Source organism: Hyperolius riggenbachi, chromosome 4, assembly GCF_040937935.1.
Source record: "Hyperolius riggenbachi isolate aHypRig1 chromosome 4, aHypRig1.pri, whole genome shotgun sequence".
In the NCBI taxonomy this organism is placed as follows: domain Eukaryota; kingdom Metazoa; phylum Chordata; class Amphibia; order Anura; family Hyperoliidae; genus Hyperolius; species Hyperolius riggenbachi.
In genome coordinates this window covers 203,730,299-203,755,069 of record NC_090649.1, presented here as the reverse complement: position 1 = coordinate 203,755,069, position 24,771 = coordinate 203,730,299, and the positions used below count along the sequence as shown (strand labels likewise).

General features: G+C 43.9%; 2 protein-coding genes across 8 annotated transcripts in view; one reads left to right on the top strand and one right to left on the bottom strand.

Moving 5' to 3' along the window:
- LOC137571709 (deoxyribodipyrimidine photo-lyase-like) overlaps positions 1–24,771 on the bottom strand; it is a 30,611-nt gene that overhangs the window by 4,485 nt on the left and 1,355 nt on the right. For 2 of the 3 annotated variants that reach the window (XM_068281258.1, XM_068281259.1), the window contains exons 2-8: positions 17,964–18,447; positions 14,447–14,592; positions 14,170–14,352; positions 11,776–11,934; positions 11,458–11,656; positions 5,723–5,875; positions 3,112–3,233 (exon numbers count right to left, since the gene is read on the bottom strand). In XM_068281258.1, coding sequence (XP_068137359.1) covers positions 3,112–3,233; positions 5,723–5,875; positions 11,458–11,656; positions 11,776–11,934; positions 14,170–14,352; positions 14,447–14,592; positions 17,964–18,378 — 1,377 coding nt within the window. In that variant the 5' untranslated portion in view covers positions 18,379–18,447. Of the gene's footprint in view, positions 1–3,111; positions 3,234–5,722; positions 5,876–11,457; positions 11,657–11,775; positions 11,935–14,169; positions 14,353–14,446; positions 14,593–17,963; positions 18,448–19,231; positions 19,347–24,771 lie in introns of those variants that run through there. The other variant, XM_068281257.1, reaches the window with a different exon arrangement.
- LOC137571708 (uncharacterized) overlaps positions 19,470–24,771 on the top strand; it is a 173,760-nt gene continuing 168,458 nt past the window's right edge. For all 5 annotated transcript variants that reach the window (XM_068281255.1, XM_068281256.1, XM_068281254.1 and 2 more), the window contains exon 1: positions 19,470–19,654. In XM_068281255.1, coding sequence (XP_068137356.1) covers positions 19,615–19,654 — 40 coding nt within the window. In that variant the 5' untranslated portion in view covers positions 19,470–19,614. The remainder of the gene's footprint in view (positions 19,655–24,771) is intronic.

The window sequence follows — 24,771 nt, the reverse complement described above, 5'->3', positions numbered from 1 at the left end:
CTCTGATAGCGTACGAGAGGAATCGGCGCAGGAGACTTGGGCGCAGGATACAGCTGGTATATGGATGATCCTGCTGCTGCACAAGTCTCGGGGGTATTAAATACTATTCCCCCCTCCAGGCCACCATGGATGGTGGGGAATGATATAATTCGGCTTCCAGCTATTGCTGGAAGCCGAATTATTGGCCTCGATTCATCAAGACTTATCGAATCAATTACCGACAGCTCGGTAAAATACTGAACTCGATAAGTTGATTTCAGGATTCATCAAAGTTATCTACAGCTGTTAGTGAGCATTCGGTAATGATGTGATAAAACGGAAGAAAGTGCAATTCAATAAATTGAAAGTGCGCGTGGTTTAGCGTTAAATTTAGGATTAGTTATCTCCTTCACTGCTCTGTTATTCCTGTCAGATCATTGCTGACAGAGAAGATGGAACCATTTGAAGTGGTTATGTATCAGCTGAGAGTGATTCAAAGGCGCAGAAGGGCAAAAATAAGGTCTAGAACTATATCAATTTGCAAGAGAATTGATTAATTTGCTATACCAGGACATCGGCATTTCTCTTGAATCATTTTGTAAGAGAACACAGGCAGTGCCAGGGTTAACTAAATTGCTAGCTGCACTACATTTTTTTCAGGAAAGGCTCCTATCAAGCAGTAGCTGGCAAAATTGTGGGATTGTCCCAAGTCGCTTCCACAATCCTGGTCCAGGTGTTATTCGGAATGTTCCTTCGTGGTGTTCAAAGGACTGCCTTTTTACCCACAATTCTACGGGAATCTTATGGCCTGGTGTTAAATTACCGCTATAAAATGGAAATATCGATACGTTGTTTAACAGACATTAATCTGCATATCTGACAATCCATCCTGGTGGATCTGATCTGCAGATGACTGTCTGTTAAACAAGGTGTGTATGAGGATCTTCAGATATAGACTATGGGCTGGTGCACACCAAAAACCGCTAGCAGATCCGCAAAATGCTAGCAGATTTTTAAACGCTTTTTTTTATTTTTCTATGGCGTTTTGCTAGCGTTTTGCGGATTGCTGCTGCGGTTTTCAGTATAGTAGATTTCATATATTGTTACAGTAAAGCTGTTACTGAACAGCTTCTGTAACAAAACCGCCGGCAAAACCGCTCTGAAGTGCCGTTTTTCAGAGCGGTTTGCGTTTTTCCTATACTTAACATTGAGGCAGAAACGCATCCGAAATCCAAAAAATGCCTCACCCAGGCATTTTTCGTTTCTGCAAAACGCCTGCCGCTCTGGTGTGCACCACCCCATTGAGATACATTGACCAAGCAGATCCGCAGCCGCAAGCGGATCTGAAAACGCCCAAAAAGCCGCTCGGTGTGCACCAGCCCTATGAATGCATTTTGCAGGAACGGATCTTTTGCAGGAACAGATCTTTTGCAGATACTGCTCTTTTGAATGTGTACAGCATCTTTGTGTGCAGCATCTTGCAAAGATTTTTATCTGATGGAGAGTTCAGCTCAATAGAATAGATCCTAGGTTCTTAACATGTGGTACGCGTACTCCAGGGGGTACTTCTGATAGTTCCAAGGGGGTACTCAGGCTTGATATACTTAACCAAGAATAACAAATTTAGAGCTTTAAAAAATGATAAATCATATTTAAACACCGAATTCGTGTTTTAATTAATTAAAAGCAATAGTAAATGCTTGGAAATTGTTTAGAACCAATTATTATGTACTACAATTAGATATATATTTATCAAGGGGTACTTGTGATAATGTTTAGGCTACTTTCACATCAGGACGTTGAGTTTGATGCGACGTTAAGGTCGCACAACGTGCCCCTAACACAACGCATTGTGCACTATAACTTAGACGTTATAGTACATTCTTTAGCCCTGCATTTGGTGCGCAGTTTTCATCGCACAGTGATGGAACGAAACCGGCACATGCGTTACATAAAAAAAAACAAAAAAAAACATTTCTGAGCACAGCATGCAGCACTTTCTAATAACGCCTCACGTTACACACAAACTCAACGTGTGCACTGTGAATGTCGCACAGACTTTAGTATTGCTGTGCATTAGTCTGAATTATACAATTTTCTAACGTCGCACTGTGAAAGAGCCCTTAATGTTTTATGCTGGGGGGTACTTGGTGAGTACAGGGTTTTAAAAGGGGTACATACCAATAAAATGTTGAGAAACACTTGAATAGACTATGTTGAGTATGGCTCTCATACTAAACGGAAGGGGGTAAAATTAGTCTAAGATTTTTCATTGATCTTTTAAGTGTGTACACACCACCTAAGCATCACTGGGAGGGTAGGGCTACATACCAATATACAAATGGAAGTGTTTCTCACGCTGAAACCAGGATAATTACTGTAAAAGTGGGTGTCCTAAATTAGTTACTGCATTCTAATATATGTTAAGACATCTGCGGAGAGCTGTTAGAAGCCCCATGTAAGTTCAACTTTTTACAGTACTCCTTTAAAGCTAAGCCTGGAGCCACACGTAATGCTTTTCAATACCATTCCACGTGTTAATTGGCAAATCCATGATTTTTCGACCGCAATATGTGCGCATTTAAAAAATTTATTGCGGCTGCATAAAATTGCAATTCATGTGCATTCCCATAGATTGCTAACAAATATTGGCAGTCTATGGTTGCTGAGGCGTTAAAATGCACACAGAATACAAAAAATTGCCCAAGTAAAACTGCCAACATTTTACATAGACACAAGTGTGGCATATCACAAGTTGCTGCATATCTTGACTGTAGCAAAGCCGCATATTATGCAATTCTGTCCCCTTAGCTGCTGCCATTAATGAATGGCAGATGAAGAGTTAGATGAAAAGCAGACTATACTCTGGAGCTACAAAACTCAGCAAAAAAAAAATTCACACAATATCGCCAAACGCTAGTGTCAGCGATTGCGACTTATGATGTGAACAAGGCCTAACTGGCTGTTTTTCCAAGTCAGGTTTCTGGCCATAGCCATGGGAATCCTACTGGCTTATTCAAAAGCTTACATAAAATAGTCTAAGGTGCTAAACATCTTGCATATGGGCATAGCAGTACCTTCAAGAATAGATGCGGTATACGGTTCTGATGAATGATACCTATAAGCTATTACCTGTGCTGCGTTCCACAGCGGATCATGAGTCTTCCCAGCTTCAAGTTTTTCCAGGCTATATATATGCGTTCTCTTGTCTTTTTTATGGTCATTGAGCGTGTTCTTGGCCCAGTCATAAGCACCTTAGACACAAAATGCAAACAGTAAAGTAGCGATCCATCTTCTTATACGTTAATTAGTTGCAGGTTAAGCATATGCTACTGTCAAGGCAGCAGGGCTAAAGACAAACAACTAGGTTTTGTGCAGTGCATCCTAAATACATTAAAAAGCACTATTCCAAAATACTTCACAACTCAAGAGATGTATACACATACATATGAGGAGTTAAGAAAAAGGAGTAAGGCCTGGAACCCACTAAAAAGCACAATCGCTAGCGATTTGTGATAGCATTTTGCAAGCGATTTCCCTGCTCCTATACAATTTACTAGAATGGAAACACTCCCAAAATGCTGCATGTCCTGCAGTTGCCATTTTCCCTAAACACAAAAAAAACGCCCTAGTGGGTTCCAGGCCTACAAAAAGCATTTTAAATTACTTTTTAATTTGGAAACTTTTCAGCTCACTTGAACTTGCTACTCTATTACTGGTTTAACCAAGCACACACCTTCCCTCTATTGAGGAGACTGGGTACTGCAGCTTGGCTGCACAAGTCTCTTTGCCCATTTGTTCTTTGAAGTAAGATGTGCATTAAAGTAGAAGCAGAAAACATCAGTGCGAGGGGCTTATAATGGTTTGCTGCATTTTGAAGAGAGGCCTCATCAGTGTTCTCCCAGGCTCTTTAACCACCTTAGCGGTATGGACGAGCTCAGCTCGTCCATTACCGCCAGAGGGTGCCGCTCAGGCCCTGCTGGGCCGATTTTGATCAAATAAAGTGCAGCACACGCAGCCGGCACTTTGCCAGCCGCGTGTGCTGCCTGATCGCCGCCGCTCTGCGGCGATCCGCCGTGAGCAGCGGCGAAAGAGGGTCCCCCCAGCCGCTTGAGCCCTGCGCAGCCGGAACAAATAGTTCCGGCCAGCGCTAAGGGCTGGATCGGAGGCGGATGACGTCAGGACGTCGGCTGACGTCCATGACGTCACTCCGCTCGTCGCCATGGCGACGAAGTAAGCAAAACACGGAAGGCCGCTCATTGCGGCCTTCCGTGTTACTTTTGGCCGCCGGAGGCGATCAGAAGAACGCCTCCGGAGCGCCATCTAGTGGGCTTTCATGCAGCCAACTTTCAGTTGGCTGCATGAAATAGTTTCTTTTTTAATTTAAAAAAAACCCTCCCGCAGCCGCCCTGGCGATCTTAATAGAACGCCAGGGTGGTTAAAGGACCACTGAAGTGAGAAGAATATGGAGGCTGCCATATTTGTTTCCTTTTAAACAATACCAGCTGCATGGCAGCCCTGCTGGTCTATTTAGCTGTAGAAGTGTCTGAATCACACCAGAAACAAGCATGCAGCTAACTGATCAGATCTGACAATAATGTCAGATAACACTGATCTACTGCATGCTTGTTCAGGGGCTATGGCAAAAAGTATTACAAGCAGATGATCAGCAGGATATCCAGGCAACGAATTGTTTAAAGGAAATAAATATGGCGGCCTCCATAAACCTGTCTCTTCAGTTGTCCTGTAAGTCGGGTGCTCCACCTGGCTGTCATCAGCTCTCTTCCTCCTCGGGTGTAAGGAGAGCTGCACCAGCCCTGCATTCTCCCCCCTTCCCCCCCTCACACCCCACCCGGGTACTTTGTCATGCCACCCGACTGGAAAAAAATTCTGGAGAGAAGACTGCTTCATGATTGGCTCAAGTGTGAGCAGAAAGTTTTGCAGGACACATGCGGCAAGTCCCACCCACGGAGGTATCGGAGCCACTCACAGGAAGAGAGTGGCTGCCTCTATTCAGTGACAGCTGCAATGTTTATGGTGCTTTAGATACTGTACTAGCAATTTGTCCAGCCTGGCTATGCAGCCCTAAGGTATACTTAACCTTGTCATCCGCCAAATGTGCACGTGCTTGTACTGGACCTCCACTGGAAGGACAGAGTCGCTCCTTTGCAGCAGAATATGTACCAGGGCATGATGGGCATCAGGGGCATAACTAGACTTAATAGAGCTCGCCCTGCAAAAATGATAGCTTGGGGCCTCCTTGGTCCCGAACACCATGGGATTGGGCGCCAGTTAATGGCAGCAGAGAGTGTTCTACTGTGAAGCAGGGAAAACATTTACACATGCTCCTGCACATGGCTTTTGTGAGTGAATTGTGGGAGAGGTCTCTTTGCTAATTGGCTGCACTTGTGGTTGGGGAGAGGAAGGTGGAGGGGACCCCAGCTATGGCAGAGGTCGCAGGGGTGATTGCTACGCCCATGTTGGGCATTTCTAGGTCAATTTCTGATATAGTAAACCACTTTTCCTGGCCCCTTGGCATTTACTATACAGAGATTATACTGTATTAAAACAGGAAAGCAATGTTTTCTACCAAAAGTGAACTCTTGATTGTGGCGACTAGGCTCTAACATTTTGGCTGCTCTATATGTGGTAATGGAGTCATACTGCAGGAGTTAGATCCGCTAAGACCATATACGCTTTACGTTACCAATGGATGTTTTATGAACTAAACACTTAGGTGTACCTTCCACTTTGTCATAGTTTTTGTTGTAATAACAGAAGTTATCTGCTAGCTCTCTTCTCACTACAGCCTCCTCCACAAAGCTGTCCACTGATTCCTTGTATTTGCTGCGACACTTCTGCACCTCCAGGATGGCCCGCTGCACAGACAGGTGGCCTGAAATGCAACAGGACAGAACAACATTATTTTTAGGCTGGAGTCACACTGCACACCTTGCATAACATGCATGCATATTGCAATGGACACTGCAAGTTATAATACATTATTTCAAGGCCTAGTCAATTTCTCTGCAAATATAAACATATTCACACACGTTATCCAGGAATACACTGCAAAGAGGGAGTTACAAATAACACGATCCTTTACAATACAGAGATATGAACATGCTCATACAATTGTATAGGCAGTGGGTTCACACGTGGAATTGTTGCACAATGCAACGTACATAGGCCCTTATTCAATTAACTTTTTCTCCGACATAGTTCTAACTATGCCCTTCTCGTGGCTGCCTAAGCCTGATGTGGTGTAATGTTAATGCCACCCGATCCCTTGCACAAGACGCAATAGTGCATCTCCACCAGCAAAGAACTCAGCTGTCTATAAACAGAAAAACTCCGTAACTCTGTCAGGAGCAGTTTTCAATGGCTCCTGACCCCCTGAACACTGTGAGCCAATCCAGAGTCAGCGTCACGTAAAAAAAAACCCCAAAAAAACCCCAAAAACAAACACCATGGTCCTTTAAAAAAAAGGGACCAGAGCCTGCGGTCCAGAAATATTTAAGAAGATGAAAATGCATCTCCTAGGAGAAAAAGCAAACAGAGTAAGGGCCATAGTGTGAACTTAGGCGTATGGTATCTGATGAAACAAAAATACAAATCCAATTAAATATTTATGAGAGGATCCAAAAAGCCAAAGTGTCCTAACAGTCTCTAAAAGCTGCAAAGATGCATTATAAAATGAGGTGTTGTAAACGATAAGGCAAGTGCCATCAGTCAAATCCAGATAAGCGATATTGGGCTCTATTCATAAAACATTTGGGGGGGGGGGGGGGGGGGGAGGGGGGGAATCTTGGGAGGGAAAATACTGCATCGGTATTTTAGACTTGCGTGTGCTAATTCATAAAAACGTTTACACTTGCGATAATAGGTCGGAGAATTCCCGCACTAAACTAGCGGTACTGGCTGAGTTGATACATTTTCTCTGTGCAGAGACAGAGTAAGGCCTTGTTTCCATCTATGCGCTTCTATCCGCTTCTGTCCGCTTTTCAGCAACATGTATCAATCTGTAACATTGATGTGCTGATAAAAAGCGGACAGAAGCGGACAGATGGAAACAAGGCCTTATGGTGTGTATACACTTGAAAGATAAATGAAAGATATCAGACCAATTTTACCATTATTTTTTTCCATGTAGTATGAGAGCCATACTCTACACAGTCTATTCTATGGAGCTGAACTCCCCATCAGATAAAAACTCTTTGCAAGATGCTGCACAAAGATGCTGTACACATTCAAAAGATCAGTATCTGCAAAAGATCTGTTCCTGCAAAAAAAATGAATGTATTTTGCAGGAACGGATCTTTTGCAGATACTAATCTTTTGAATGTGTACAGCATCTTTGTGCAGCATCTTGCAAAGAGTTTTTATCTGATGGGGAGTTTAGCTCCATAGAATAGACTGTGTAGAGTATGCTCTCATACTACATGGAAGGTGGTAAAATTGGTCCGATATCTTTTATTTATCTTTCAAGTGTGTACACACCATTAGTATAAAGGAGGCAGCCCCAGCATCCCTTTACATGTGCATTTTTTTTTATTGCCTCTCCTTGCCCTGAATCTGCGCTGAATCTGTCTAATAGTCTTTCTAAACAATCTATTTAATTGCTGCAGTTTAGAAGAACTTCAAGAAATGTTACACATGCAGGCTTTCTGATGTGAAATTTAACTGAAAACAGGTACCCAAGGGGTTAAAAAACACAGCCTTTGTATTCTAGGATGCATTTTTTTGTTCTGCTCTCACTGCAGCTGCCTGGGAGGTCTGTCCACATTAGCTTGCCTGTTATTGCTGGCTTATCTCCTTTTCTAAACAGTCGGTGTTCTCCGTGCTGATTACGCTTGCTCTAATCTTTATGAATTAACCTTCAGTGACATGTGTTGTGATAATCTCCGCAGAAGGCCGGTAATTTCCCGCACTGCTCAGGAATTTTAGCTTTTCATGCGGAAACAGCTTTTATGAATGGACACTTTGCTAAGGGCTCGTTTCCACTATTGCGGTGCAGGATCGCCTGGATTCCACCGCTGATGAAATCGCATGCGGATGCGATTCCGCGTGCGTTTTTTGCCTCGAATTCGCATATGAATTTGCATAGGTGAGGGCATATGCGATTTTAACCATGTCACTGCCTGTGTGAATTTACATTGGTACTTATGTGAATTCGCGGCGGAAACCGCATGCGATTTCCCTATTAAATATATTGTGCGCGATTCGCCTGAATTCCACACGCAGGTGAATTCTGAGGGCTCTGCCGTGCAGAAAAATCCTGCACAGAAAAACGCACAGCAAAACTGACAAGTGGAAACAGGCCCATCTATTTGTATTGGCTGTGCGAATCCGCATGCAGATTCGCGATAGTGGAAACTGACCCTAAATGGTCAGGAAAGTCAGCTGTTTTGAGCATTACCACGCTTTATGAATAGAAGCCATTGTCAGTATTACTATCTTCTATTGCCGTGTACACATGGGTGCGCTTGAAGGTTACAAGAGATGGAAAGTGACAAATATGAATGGAATTCCAAAGAAGGGAAGGATATACATAAAATAAATATCTAGATAGAACACACTGGCAAACCATGTGATAAAAAGCAAAGGGCACTTGTGGAAATGACAGAGGCGCAAATTTATCAGCATGAGACTATTTCTAATAAAAACAGGAGCAGTCGCCCAGAGCAACCAATCACCTGTAAAGTGTTAAATGGCATAAGGAAAATGACAGTCTTGAGCATTTCTTTCACTTCTTGTTTCCCATGCACAGTTCTTGACAAATCACCCCTAAAGCAGCAAACTGCACTTGACTCAAAAGCTGCAGCTGCCTACATAATCTGAGCTCTGACAGTGCTGCCTAGTTTTCTAGTCTAATGGCTGTATTAGAGGGGAGAAGGAGCAACAATAAGGCCTAGGGCCCACTAGAATGTTTTCCATAGAGTTTTGGGATGACTGGTGATACCAAAAAGTGCAAAGCTAATGAAAGTGAATGCAGGCAAACACACAGGAGCAATTGCGATTAGGCCAAATTGCAATCATGGGTCCTGCATCATTCTGGAGTATTTGCGATGTAATGTGAAGTATAGAAGTGCTGCAAAATCACTTTTCAAATCACTATACTATTTTGCTGTGCTTTTACTACCCAGACTCACCCACTGTACCCAGAAGCCTGTGCAAAAACTTGTTTTTCTTCCCGTTCCCTCTCTATGGTTAGTAAGCGCATATGTCTCACAATCAGGACAAAGGAGCAAAACTGAAGAGATACACAGCATGCAATGGTTTACAACAGAGGACCTCACTAGCAAGGTCCAGCATAAAATGGACCTGCATCGCACTGCTGCCCCATTCATACATCCAGAAAGCAGGAGGCAGAAGAACAGTTTCATAACTCTGAGACTTGCTGCAGAAATTGTCACCCATCCTAATCTGACTGCTGCATTTAGATATGCCGTCTATGTCTGATCCACAACTGTGCATTCACTGATCGGGGGGCTAGCGGCAGGAGCAGCATTGCCTATCTGGGCGAGGAAGCTCGTCCAGATAGGCCGAACTGGTTAAGTGAGCAGATAAACAGCACCAAATGATAAAATATCTTGTTTTTTTCGCCACTAATTAGGCTTTCTTTGGGTAGTACATTTTGCTAATAATTATTTTTTTTCTAAATCCATTTTAACAGGAAGATTAAGAAAGAAATGAAAAAAATTCATTATTTCTCAGTTTTTGGCCATTATAGTTTGAAATTAATATACGCTACCGTAATTAAAACCTATGTATTTTATTTGCCCATCTCTCCCAGTTATTATTACACCGTCTAAACGATGTCCCTATCACAATTTATGGTGCCGATATTTCATTTAGAAATAAAGGTGCATTTTTTCAATTTGCGTCCATCACTATAAGCTTATAATTTTAAATAATATAATAACATACTCTCTTGACATGCATATTTAAAAAGTTTAGACCCTTGGGTAACTATTTATGTTGTTTTTGTTTTTTTTTTTATTGTTTTTTTTTTAATAAAAAATGTATGTGGGTAATTTTTGGTGTGGGAGGGAAACTGCTTATTTTAAATGTAAAATAACAATTGTTTAATTTAAAATGTATGTGGGTGCAGTTTACTATTTGGCCACAAGATGGCCAAAGTGAAAAAAGTCCTGGATGCGAACAATCTCGCATCCAGGAACTTAAAAGCAGAGGAGAAGTTTCCTGGGGGCAGAAATACCGCGCTCTCTGGATAGAAAGCATCGGTATTTCTGCGGGGAAGTTAGATCGGTGAATGGGAATTATATTCCCATTCACTGATCGGGGGGCTAGCGGCAGGAGCAGCATTGCCTATCTGGGCGAGGAAGCTCGTCCAGATAGGCCGAACTGGTTAAGTGAGCAGATAAACAGCACCAAATGATAAAAGCCAGGATGACCATCACAGTACCTCAGCAAACTGCTTAAAGAGACTAACAAAAATGTCATCTTTTTTTCTACTATCCTACAAGTTCCTGAACCTATTCTAATGTGCTCTGGCTTACTGCAGCACTTTCTACTATCACCATCTCTGTAATAAATCAACTTCTCTTTCCCCTGTCGGATTTGTTGCCCTGTGTCTGGAAGGCTGCTAACTCTTCAGTGTTGTTGAACTGTTATGCATGCCCCCCCCCCTCCATGCCCCCTCTATGCACACTTTCGTGTGTGTTATTTACATTAGGCAGCCTCTCTGCTCTCTTGTCAGTGAGAGAATAGAGCTTCCTTTTACAAGCTGGATAAATCGTCCTCTGTCAGGCTGTGGAAGGAGCTGGGCTGTCACATATTGAGGAATTACAGACACAGAGCTGTCTGCAGGACGAAACAGTCTGTCACTCTTTAGTGGATGAGAGCTGCAGGGGGAAGAAGGTAAACACATAAATGATCTCTTGAGATTCAAAAGGAAGGCTGTATACAGCCTGCTTGTGTATGCATGTATTTTCTATGTGTGGACATACTGTACATCAACCTACTTCCGGTTTTGGTGGCCATTTTGTTTGTTTATAAACAAACTTTTTAAAACTGTTTTTGACTACTTTTAATGTGGCGGGGAGAGGCAAAAATTGTGACAGAGGGGAAAAGGAGATGTCCCCTAACGCACTGGTATGTTTACTTTTGTGCGATTTTAACAATACAGATTCTCTTTAAACCCAAAACTACAACCATGGGAGAATGTACATTTAAAATCACTGTAGCCAGCTTCTTCGAGAAAAGGTTGAAATAATGGCAGATGAGTAGACAGTAGTACTGACAGCATTGCCTCTCTACAGTCAACAGACAATCACAGGAAGCTCTTACATCAGTGCTCCACAGTAAGTTTACATGAAATACGTTTTCCTACTTAACTTTATAACAGGTGCAGCAATGGCTTTAGTGTGGCACTGCCAATGCACTAACAAAATAGTACATAAAAGGCTCACTTTTATATAACATTATGGAGTTTTCGTTTACTTGGCAACTCACCAAAGTGGAACCACGGTGACAAATTGCTTAGAGCTTGACGATTTGGGTTGTTCCTGTCTGAATTAAAAGACTTAAGGCGCTCTGATAAAAACGAATGGAGCATGTTCAGTCCCGCCCTTGATCCAGGTTTGGCCCAATCAACTTCCTTAATAGTCCGATCCACCTCCAGACTGGCGTAACACTGATCCCAATCTATGGGCTGCCCAGTGAATACCAGGCAGAGAAAAAAAAAAAAAAAAAAAATTGCACATGAATAAGTCTGTTTTCAGACAGCTGCTTGAGTTGTAATGACGATAAGTGCAAGAAACAAACACTAACCTCTCCCTCAAACTTGGAGTCATATGGATGTTTTGTGACTGGTGGGTATTCAGTGAGAAACTGTGAGAGTTGGTCATGTATCTTCCTCCGTATGGTACGTGCTCCATACTCCTGTTTACCGGAGGCAGTCCAGCAAGGCACAATGTTATGGGCATCCACCTGGAAATGGTAAAGAATTAAGAAAAATCTTTGAAGAGTCCTTTCAATTATGGTCGCATTCACAGTGGGACATTATGGTCGCACGTTATTAAAGTCTTATAACGCAGCTTACCGCACTGCAATGCTAATCCTATGGGCCCTTCACAGTGCGACGTTATAGTTGTGTTAAAAAAAGTTGCGTTGTGGTAACTCACTGCTTGCAGCGTGTTACCTCAACGCAGACACGTTGCATTAAAAACGCAACGTCCCACTGTGAATACAGCCTATAGGCCTATTAGTTCTACTGTAATACAGAGGTAATGCAAAGAGCCGATCAGGTAAATATGTACCATAACACTAATATATGTACTATGTACTGTGTCTATCGACTACTATATGCTAGCAGCAGCCTGTATTGTAAATAAAAGTTTGTAATGGACATTTTTATGGGACACAAGGCCAATTAAACGCACAATTGAATAAGACCACTTCTAAGAGTAATTAGGATGGTAGATGAATATCAGAAGTGTATTCCTCCACTGTGTTCTCTCCCTGCGGTGTTGCACACATCTGAAGAAGCTTTTGTGACAAAACGCATCATGTGTTCACCTGACGTCAGCTGGTCCCTGCTCAAGCCTCCCCCCGTGGCTCTGTACTCCTATGCCCAAGCTCAGCTCCCACGTGACCAACACAGAAAGTACTGGCAGCATTGCGACATCACAATCTCCCAACACCTGCAGTTGTGCAAAACACACTGTAGGGAGCGACAACAGCAGAGGAACTGCAGCAGTACTGTTGGCATCTGAATGGCCCTACTTGAAGGGGACACAAATGTTTATAACTGCAGCTCCTGCATTGAGGCTGCGCATGAACACCTGCCTGTAAGGAGTACATGCATTGTATATGTTGTGATAGAGGCGTGTTGCATTACACACGAGGATGGCTGTGTCCATCTTTCTTTGCAGGACATCACAGTCAGACTTGGGTTACCACTCACAAGATTATTGGGCCCGAAGAAAATAACTGGTTCGGATTTACAGGAAAGCACTCCTGATATGGAATCATTATGCCCACAGGTTATTTATGATTGGTCACAATTTTATGGGGGTTTTATGGCACCGTGTGTTCATTGTATAGATTATGACGCCTTTTGTATAATAAACGGTTATATGGTAAATAGCTCAGTGCTCCGTTAGTTCATTCAATTAAAACTGTTCAATTCTGGCCTTAGTTGGGCTTTAAATATGAGCATCTTTGAAGAATCTGTATGATATGTGCCTGAGAACTGGAGCCACTGGTCCTGTGCTATCTGAATATCGTTATGTGATAATTGGGGTTTACTGTCTACAGACAGCCCTCACAAGAATTGCAGTAGATTAAATACTTACTGAGGGCCTGAGCCCACTAAGGGCTTTGTTTCCATTATACAACGCAGAGCCATGCGCTCAGCGTGGCTCTGCATTGCACGCGACTCCCGGGGGGCAGCGCTTGCGATCCCATTCATTACACTGAATGAGCATCACAGGCGCAAGTGCCCAAAAATGCAGGCAACCATGTGCTGCGGTTCAGCTGTAAATCCCAGCCCATGTATGGTTGTCCCTGTGATGGAGTTTCCATAAGCACGCCTGAAAGCACGCTATACATAAACGAGTCCTTATGCAATTGTGTCCACTTCTGTCCGCATTTCAGCCTCTGCAACATTGATGTGTAATTGAAAAGCAGGTACAACTGCGTCAGTGGGCTCAGGTCCTGAGTAAGTAAAGAGCACAGGAACTGCTTTAGAACCTGAAAATGTATATTCAATTCTTAAAAGGACAAGTGTCAACAGTTATTTATTTTTGCCCCACAGAAAACAAATACACTTACTTATTCAAATGTATCCTGTGCCTGTTCAGGCATCAGCGGCGGGACATACCATCGTGGTGTGAGAGAACATGATCAGCCTCTCACCTAGTGCTACTTATGCTCCCCTGGCCAATTTGATTCGCGCTCTCTGGCTGCACTCGAGGATCCAGCGGGACAGTCTGTCATGTTGACAGGTGACGGCACTGCTGTTCTTCAGGAAGACTCTAGAGGGGATTTTCAGTGTCCCGTCTCTACAGGCATTACTACGGGCAGCTGACGAGTCTCCGAGACTCACGCATGTGCTCTGTGTACAACTAGATCTATCTGCTTCACACAAAATCATTGGCGACACCGGTCCTTTAACAACAATGCTCATTTCTAGGTTTTGAGTTGAACCCATAAATGTTATACCTGGACTAGTGGTACATCCTTAGGCAAGCGTCCACAGACATCATCCACCCACTGCAAGGGGACACGGAGAGGTGCAAAGTCGGTTACAACCCCACCGATACTGTGCTCTTTCACAAAGTTTGGGAGAACATCTTTAGCATACCCAATCAGCAAATGGAAAGGAATATTCAACTCTTTACAGTCCTGAAAAGGAAAACAAACAAAAAAACCAAAAAAACTAGGGTCACTGGGAAGTCTTTAAACAAATTGGCAAAAGTCACTGATTTTATAGCTGTACCTCAGCGACTTCTTTCAGACCCTTCAGCATAAAGCCATAGTGTCGAATGGTGGCATCCAAAAACTTTGGTACCAAACAGAAAACAACATGCAGTGGCAACTTCTGCTTCAGAGCCAGACGCTGAGCATACAGAAAGGCCCAGTTATCTGAAAAAGATTTATATAGCAAAGAACATATAGAAGGTAAGTGAAAAATATAGAATTATAGAAAAACAAAGAACTACTATGCCATGTGACATTGTTCTACAAATAGTATAGTATAGAATAGAATACAGAGTAAACAGTACATATCTGAAATATATATCTGATCTTCTAACAGTGTGCACATTAATGAATACCCATAAATTGTTCAGTTTCAGCATCCCAGCATATTTTAAGGCCTCATGCACACCTACAAGGCATGTCAGCTGTCATGGATCAGGACTTAATCCCTCAGGCAACAGCCAAGGCTGTGCAGACCTGTTGCTGGCATCCAAACTAGCATCAGGTGTTATTGCCAAGAGAGGTGCACAAGGAGCGTAACTGAGCAGGCAGGGCAAGGAGAACAAAGCCCTTGGCAGAGTTGACCCTTCAGGCAGAGGAGGATCAGAGGCCATACACACGATGGAATCTTGGCAGAGATTATCCCCAGCCTAGGCAGAGTTTAATCTACCATGTGTATGAAGCTTAAAGGACAACTGAAGTGAGAAGTATATGGAGGCTGTCATATTTATGTCCTTACAATACCAGTTGCCTGGCAACCTTGCTGATCTGTTTGGCTGCAGTAGTGTCTGAATTACACCAGAAACAAGCATGCTGCTAATCTTGTTAGATCTGACAGTAATGTCAGAAACACCTGGTCTGCTGCATGCTTGTCCGGGGTCTATGGCTAAAAGTATTAGAGGCAGAGGATCAGCAGTATAGCGAAGCAACTGGTATTGTATAAAATAAGAGAATAAATATGGCAGCCTCCACATATCTCTTGGTACAGTTGTCCTTTAAGATGTCTGCTGTGTAGAGTCATCAGGTTGAAACACAAGATCATACAGCTTACACTTCAGCCCTTCCACGTTACAACTCCCCACAGCTGCTTGAAAGTGTTTGTTGTTGGTGATCAGTCTCAGCTCAAGGTTGCTGGCTGACCACCGCTTTACCCCTCCTGCACCATTTCCTTGCCAAGTGCATAGCCAGACTAGCAGCTGAATTAAGTTAAATGTGACACGCAAGCCACTAAAAGCCTATGAACATCTATGAACTCCCAAGTGGAACATCTAATAAAACATTCAAGGAAAAAGTTGTACTTATCACTACACCACAGTTTCCACAGCATGTTCATCATATTTCAGGTACCACAGCCTAGACCTAAACCAAAGCGTACAAGTCACCCAAGTACAAAACTAGGGAAAGTAAATCGCCATAATCCTTAGAATAGTGCTCAGCAACTACTTATGTAGGAGGAACTGCTCAAACTAAGGTGTGGACTGTTGTCAAAACAACACGGAAAAGATGCCAAACCATGTTGATAAGGGATGCTGGAGGCTCACATCTCTATTTAAAGGACCACTATCGCAAAAAATTGTCAAATGTAAAATACATGTAAACATATACAAATAAGAAGTGTGTTTCTTCCAGAGTAAAATGAGCCATAAATTACTTTCCTCCTATGTTGCTGCCACTTATAGTAGGTAGTAGAAATCTGTCAGAGCTGACAGGTTTTAAACTAGTCCATCTCTTCATGGGGGGTGACAGGGATTTCTTTATTTTAAAAATGGACTGGATTCTTAGCAAGGCTTTTATTCTTTACTAGTGGACCTAAGCCCATTTAAAAACTGGCTAGGTCTGTCCCTAATGCGCCGCGTGCATCCACACGCCTGCCCCTTCTGGCTCCGTCCTCCTCCGGCTCTCGGCAGTGTCTCTGCGTCCCTGCACATGCGCAGTGCACAAAAAGCACTGACGGACGGACATGGGACGCAGCGACACTTGCCTTTTATTAGGTAGGATAAAGACATTCCCTGAAAAGGATTTATACAATGATGCAGGCCAGCCTCCGTGCTCGCTGCACACTTTTTTGGCAGTTGGACAGAGCAACTGCCATTCACTAAGCGCTTTTGAAACTAAACAAAACCCTGAGAATTCCCCCTGAGGAGATGGGCTAGTCCAAAACCTGTCGGTTCTGTCAGATTTCTACTATCTACTGTAAGTGACAGCAACATAGGATAGAAGTAATTTACGTCTTATTTTACTCTAGAAGAAACGTACGTCTTATTTGTATGCGTTTACATGTATTTTACATTTTTTGATTTCAGTGATAGTGGTCCTTTAAAGGACTTACGGGGCCAAAATGCTACAGTGCGTGGTTCGGGGGGTTGGCCGTAGAGCTGCGCAGCCGCACTCGCGGCCAGGCGGACTGCGCAGCCGCGGCCAATGGAAGCGGCCATATTGAGAGCGGCACGAGAGCCCGACCCGGCCTGGGGGGGGTCGGGGTCGGCGCGGGGGGGCGATCTCAGGAAGGGGACCCGGCGGAACTGCACGGAGCGCGCGGACGGCGTCCTCCGTGCATTTAAACAGCTTACAGGTACTTTTCTTTTTTTAGACATTTTGGCCTCGTAAGTCCTTTAAGGACTGTAGTCTCATGCTTCCAGAGACCCGTTCTCTCTCTTGATAAATGCACTGCAGTGACCTCAAAAGATCAACATTTCTCCTTGGGTTACGCCAATTTAGCACAAACATTTACTATATTTTTCAGCATATAAAAATGCCCAGCATATAGGTCCAAGGCAACCACTGTAGATGCAAATGGGGAGATTAGACCTGTCCCCACTCAGGATTAAGAAGTCGCTCTCTGTAGATCAGAAAAAAGGGGGGTTGGCATTCCTCCACCAAGGGTGACTCAGATAATGTAGAAGGCAAACAGAAGCTCCAAAATAATGAAATTCACTAAAATCTTTAAAAATAGAGGCTGTAGTGGTGGACTTACCTCCTCAAATCAGACACAAGACTTGTTGATTTCGATAAAGTAAACAACTTTCATTTAAGTACTCCAAAATTATTTTCTGCATCGTGTTTCACAGGTATGAACCCGCTTCATCAGACAATAAGGGATTGAGAATATAACAAATGCAGGTCTGGAAGACACCAAGCGCCTCTGTGAATTTTGTTTAGTTTATCGAAATCGACAAGTCTTGTGTCTCCTGGAAAGAGGTAAGTCCACCACTTTCTCTTCTATTTTTTAAAAATTTAGTGAATTTTATTCTTTTGGCACCTCTGTTTACCTTCTACAACTTTAGATCAGTCAGTAGTCAGTCCCCTGCAACTTTGTGCATTACAAGTCGATTTTCTGGACTCCGCTGTACTTGTAAGCAGATAGCCCACAGAATTGGAGGACCACCGTCTTCCTATAACAAGTAAGAACACACGAACACACACACACACGAACACACACACACACGAACACACACGAACACACACGAACACACACGAACACACACGAACACACGAACACACACGAACACACACACACACACACAAAAAATAAGCACCTTCAACTCTTTGATCTCTCGACATCCAGTACACTATACCAAGTGCATCATCCTTCAGGTCATCCCCACTGGTCACCAACCGCAACCTCTTCTTGTTAAATTTAAAGTCCGCAACAGAGGCAGCGTTAGCCAGACGAGAATTCTTCACTGCATCAAACAGACTTCCGACTTCAGCATCAGCTTTTTTATCTAGCTTCATCCTCTTAGGATCAGCGTCTGAATTTTCACTGCTGCTTGCCTCTGATATTGCTTTAGCTTTGCCCTTTTCTGTGCCTTCCGACTTTCTTTTCATTGGGCTTTTCGCCATCTTGCTTGCTTTAGACTTGGCATCCAATGTCTGTGTAGGTTTCTGGCTGCCATTTGATTTTTCACTCCCAGACCCTTCTTTCTTGCTCTTGGGGGCCTTCTGTGACATCCTTGTGGCTCTTGTCAAGGGACGGAACAGGAGCAGATACCTCAGAATCAGCTTGGCAGAACAACTAATCTAGAAATAAAATAGATACATTTAATTTAGACAGCGAGAATAGTAGAGATGATCTATGGCAGAGCTCCCCAACCCTGTTCTGAAGGCCCACCAACAGTACATGCTGTGCAAGAAACCACAAACATTCACAGGTGAGGTAATTAGTGTCTCAGAAGATCTGATTAACTACCTCTGTGCATTTCCACAAAACATGCACTGTTGGGCCTAGTGCACACCAGAGCGGTTCTGCTGCGGTTTGCGATCCGCTTGCGGGTGCGGATCAGCTAGGGTAATGTATTTCAATGGGCTGGTGCACACCAGAGCGGGAGGCGTTTTGCAGAAACGCATACTCCCGGGCTGCTGCAGATTTTGGATTGCGGATGCGTTTCTGCCTCAATGTTAAGTATAGGAAAAACGCAAACCGCTCTGAAAAACGGCACTTCAGAGCGGTTTGCCAGGCGTTTTTAGTTACAGTAGCTGTTCAGTAACAGCTTTACTGTAACAATACATGAAATCTACTACACCAAAACGCTTCACAAAACCGCAAATGCTAGCTGAAACGCTACAGAAAAATAAGAAAAAGCGTTTCAAAATCTGCTAGCATTTTGCGGATCTGCTAGCGGTTTTTGGTGTGCACCAGGCCTTGGTGGGCCTTAAGGACCGGGTTGGGGAACACTGGGAGACAGAAAAAGCAAATCCCCCCCTCTATCCCCATGCTGGCTTCATAGTGGTTGTGGGCCAAATCCAGCCCCCGGGCCATAGTTTACCCAGGCCTGGCCTAAGCAATTTGGACGCAGACACGCACCACTGCAATTTCCGGAGTGCATCCTTCAAGAGACATGATAGCTAAGTGGAAATCAGCCCTTATGGCTATAATTACTTATCCGTAAGGTTTACACTACAATCCGACAAGGGTCTGACAAGAGATAAACTTGCATGCCTGAAGTATAACTCTTTCAGGCACAAAAAGATGATAGCATAAGAGTTTACTGGTTCCAGCCTACTGACCACCTGACATCTAACTGCTAAATAAGAACCAGTAAGCTGTCATCTTCGTGTTTACCTACATACAGTGTTTTACATACACACACAAACAATCACTTCCTGGTTAGCGGCCATGTTTTTGGTTTGTAAACTCTGCCTAAAACTGGCGATTAAAAGTCAGGATCGTGGCGGGGAGCTGCGGAAATGGCAAAGAGGAATCCAGGAGATCACAGTAACTCGATTGGTATGTTTTTTTATTGTACAAATCGGACAGTACAGATTTTCTTTAAGAAATGTGATGGAAAGCTTGGCAACTGCATGCAACTTGCTATTAAAGATATTAAGAATTCTACGCTCATACTACATGGAAGTAGTAAAATTGGCCAGTCAAAATGTGGTGTGTACCAGGCTTATGCCTGGTACACACGATGCAATTTTCCACTAGATTGATGGTCGAATCGATTTCAGACAGGTCCAATCTGATTTATGAATGGGTTTTCTGATCGATTTTGTGATCACTTCTATACAAAATCGATCATAAAAACAATCAGAAATCAGATCAGACCTGTCGGAAATAATCCATTTGACCGTCAATCTTAAGGAAAATTGCATTGTGTGTACCAGGCTTGGTCCTCACTAGGACAGATGTACAATGGTGCATATCTCTAGAGTTTCCTGAACAACTACACTGGTTCCGACTTGCCGCTTCTCCTGCCACCAGGGACCAGCACTGAAATACTGATAGGAACCCTGGCAGAAGGCATATTGCTGAGGCTTTCTGTTGGAATGAAACTAGCCAATAGTAGTGTTGTCCGGATCATGAACTATTCAGATCTTTGATCCGAATCTCTTTTGTGAGTCGAATCATCCGAATCATCAAAATGAGTGATTTGGATCGCAAAAGGGGCGGGGCCAGGAGCAACACGCCCCCTCAGCGGGCAGCGGGGTCCTGGAAGCAGAGCAGAGATGGATCGCTCTGTTGGAGGGGAGCCAGGGACAGGTAGATGAGAGAGAGGGGACATCAGTGCCACTGCCAGATATGTGTAGAGCACACATACTGGCTATAATGTGCTGCTCGTTATAGGCTGTCTGTTCCGTAGTTGTGCACAGTGAACTAATTGGAAGCTTTTGGCTCAGCTCAGCAACTTTGCAGGCACTGTGATTGCAGGACAATATGATCCTCCTGCACTCGCTCTAAACAGCTGCACTTATCTTCTGAGAATGCTTTCTTTCACTGTGCGACGTTTGCATTCAAAGTGTACAGATGAACATATAGGTGAAATACATGTAAAGCATATGATTGCAGCATGTGGGTATTGTGTGCAAACAAACATTTCTGCTCTCTGCTCGTCCCTCCTCCCTTCTCTGTCCACTCCCTGCCCTCTGTCCATCTTCTCCCCTTCTCTGTGTGTCCACCCCCCCTCCCCTTCTCCTGTCCTGCTAGTCATTTCACCCCCGAATGCTTCCATAATAAAATCCGAGATTCGGATCAAAGATCCGGATCTTTTCAATGATCCGATTCGAATCATCCGGATCATTGAAAAGATCCGAACTTCGCATTTCTAGCCAATAGTAATCCTCCCTACTCATTGAGGATTCTCATTGGTCCACTGTGGTGAACCAGTAAGAATCTTCCCTAGGGAGGGAGGGTATTACACTCCAGTAAAATTCTATATACCATTGCTACTACACAAACAATGATTTATTGTCAACTCTGGCCATTAACATTCTAGTCCCCCATTGATTATTAGGAAGTTACACGTCTGCAGAGATGTAATCTTAAAAATTTGACTTTCTCTATCCAATTATCAGCATTAGAAGGGGATTGAACCGATTCAGAAACCAAGAAAGAATTATTGGAAATCCCTTTGAGAGGCAGTGACTAGACCACATACTTTGCAAAGCACAGCACAAGATGCCAGAATTACACAAACTATATTAAAAAAAAAATGATCATTTGCACCTGGAATCAACATTTGCAAATTTTCAGTTTAGCATCAAACAATTCCAGCTCTTGCTAATCAAAAATGTACAGGATTGTGACATTGCAAGTTGATTTCGAGTGGTAAGTAAACCTGCCTGTTACTGTATCATGGAGATTGTCAGATTTTTAAACATGCATTAAGTACAAGTTTGCTTTAACTTTTTGCAGTATTAAATTAACGTAGATCAAGCAAAGTAATATGTCACTAAATTGCAGCCCCTAGGCCTAGCTCATGTTCAGCAGCTAAGTTCATTGTATCCGGGGTCTTATTGTCTACCCCAGCCTTTCTCAACCTTTTTACCTTGGAGGAACCCTGTAAATAACTTTTGGATCTCAAGGAACATGATAAAACAAGAAAAGCTTTTGGGCTCATAGTGTCAACAAGGAATACAAAACTTTTTATTAATTACAGCACCGATATACAAATTTTCCAAAAACTATGCAAGCATCACAATTGTCATCACAATACAAAAGGTTAAAAACAAGAGCTCAGCAGAAAACTTCATAAATCAGCTTGTCCGCAATTACATGTGCTCACAGACGTATAGCGTGTATGGCATACTTAATCACATACATCCATCACTCGCCCGCGCATTCACCTGTAAATGCACCATGCCCGGATAGGTAAAAATTGTTGGGGGGCCCCCTTAGAAAAAACTCTGCAATAGGGAGAAAGCTTTATCCACTTAAATTCAATGATGGTGGCAGCCACATCCTGTTTATATACCCGAATTGCACATGGTATTGAGCTGTAGCATAGGGGGATCTCACCAACATCCAACGTGATGCTCCGTTTGAATCCGCAGTGCCGCCTCACATGAACCCAGCTGATCCTAAGGGTCCTATCGCTCCTGCTCAATCGCAGCAGGGGATTCTCTTGTGATGATTCACCGGCAGGGGAGAAGAGCACGCCGGGCCCGGAGCAGTAGCGGGCACACGCTGCTGTGAAGCGATCAGCTGATCAAAGCTCCGCCCACCGACGCGTTTCGAACCGCCCAGGTTCTTTCTCAAGGTGTGGCTAGCTCCTGACATGTCGCCCTTTTCAACACCCGTGTCACGCCCATCCACCAGCAAACAACAGGAGGAGAGACAAGCCAGGAAGGGGAGGGGAAGGCAGAGGGGAGGGAAAGAGAAGGCTGCACGTCCTAGCCAATTCCTAGATATTCCACTCCCCGAATCATCATAGCTTCAGAGTCCAGCAAAGCATCAGACACTCCCACCACCTGAAGCAACAATCCAATCCAAATGAAGGAGTTTAGTACAGGGCATGTGTCAGTTACCACAGTTCCAGTTTCTCCCATCAAATTTCACGTTCAAAGTGATGTTCATGTTCCATCAAATAGCAGCGTCCTCATTAGATACAGGCATCAGTGCATGTCTTTTTATTGATTTGTGTGCGGCAGGTAGTGGCACAGCTTAAAGAAGGCACGGTGCATTTCTAACATTCATTGCGGGACCAAGCATATTCACATTCCAATGCCGAAGTGACATGGCTTAAAAAAGGAACCATTCATCGCAACCATTGGTTTTTATAAGCACCGTAAGTGCCATAGGGTCAGCCATACCTTGCTACCTTCAAGAAAGGTGAGAGGTCCAACTTTGTATTCAAACCTCTAGGGCTCACCGTGTCAAGTTTGAATATCCACATTGACTCCTTGCAGAGTAACACTTCATCAAAGTCACCTCTACGGCTTGAAATGTTAAGTTTATATATCCCTTTTACAGTTGTACCCCTCAAACTATTCCCATGAACCTCTCTGTAGTGCTCCGCCATGTTGGTCTGACCTTTCCCACCAACAATGATAGCTAGGTGTTCCAACACCCGTTCCTTTAGGGCCCTCTTAGTCTTCCCTATATATCTAAGATGACAGGGGCACTCAATCATGTACACTACCTTCTCACTGTCACAGTTTATGAAAGCTCTTATATCATAATTGGTGACACCTAGTCTATCCTGGAAATTTTTGGTCCTATCAATAAATGGACATAGTTTGCACTTGCCGCACCTAAACATGCCTTTTGGCACTCGTTCCTGTAGCCATGTGTTATTTTTTGCCTGTAACTCACTGTGAACCAGGCGGTCTCTGAGATTGGGGGCCCTTCTCGCTGTCAGCAAGGGTCGGGGGCCCACAACCTCAGACACCTCCCTCAGCACCGGCCAGAATTTAGTCAAAAGCCCCTGTAACCGTTCCCAGTGTGCCCCATACCTGGTAATGATACGTACATAGCCCTGTTCGTCAACCTGTTTTTTATCTTTTGGGGCTAACAACCTGTCACGATCCAGGGACCATGCTCTACTCAATGCCCTCCGTAGGACCGAATGTGGGTAACCGCGGGCTCGAAAACGCCTGTACATTGCGCGCGACTCTCTCCGAAAGTCCCCATCACATGAACAGTTCCTCCGTAAACGGAGGAACTGCCCATATGGAATTCCACATTTTAAGGACCGCGGATGGTGACTGTCGGCATGTAAAATCGTATTGCCAGCTGTACTTTTACGATAAGAGGAGGACACCACTTTGTCCCCTTCAATTCTCAGCATCAAATCCAGGAATGAAATCTCCTGTCCGAATGTATATGTGAGCCTTATATTTTTCCCGTTGATATTTAGCTTATCAATGAATCCCTTTAACTCATCGGTCGTTCCACTCCACACCATCAATACATCGTCTATATATCGAATCCAGAGGGCGACGTGTGCACCGTACTCTGGAATGGGAAACACATCCTCGCGTTCCCACAATCCCAGGTGCAAACATGCATAAGCTGGGGCACACGCCGCCCCCATAGACGTACCGCGGATTTGCCGATAAAAACGACCCTGAAAAACGAAGCAGTTAAGATACAAAATTAGCTCCATGGATTCTACAAGGAAGGCATTGTGTAGATCAGCCCCCGGATAACGCTCGTTCAAAAAGAAAGACATTGCCCGGAGCCCCCCCCCGGTGTGGGATCGAAGTGTACAAGGATTCAACATCGATCCCCACTAGGAGGGACCCCGGGGGTGCCAAGAAACCAGCCAACACACCCAACACATCGCAGGTGTCCTGCACATATGAGGGGAGCGACTGGACCAGAGGTTTCAGCTTCTGGTCAATCAATTGTCCCAACCTCTGTGTGGGGCTGCGTACATTTGAAATCGGCGCCGGTAGACTTGGGCGCAGGATACAGCGTTATATAGCTGATCCTGCTTCTGCACAAGTCCGGGCCGATTTAATTACTATTCCCCCTCCAGGCCGACATGGATAGTAGGGAAATGAAATAATTCGGCTTCCAGCGATTGCTGGAGGCCGAATTATTATGTTTTTAAGCAACTTCGGCTCTGTCTTCTGACGGAGCCGACGTTACTCACTGAGCACTTCAATAGGAATGATTCC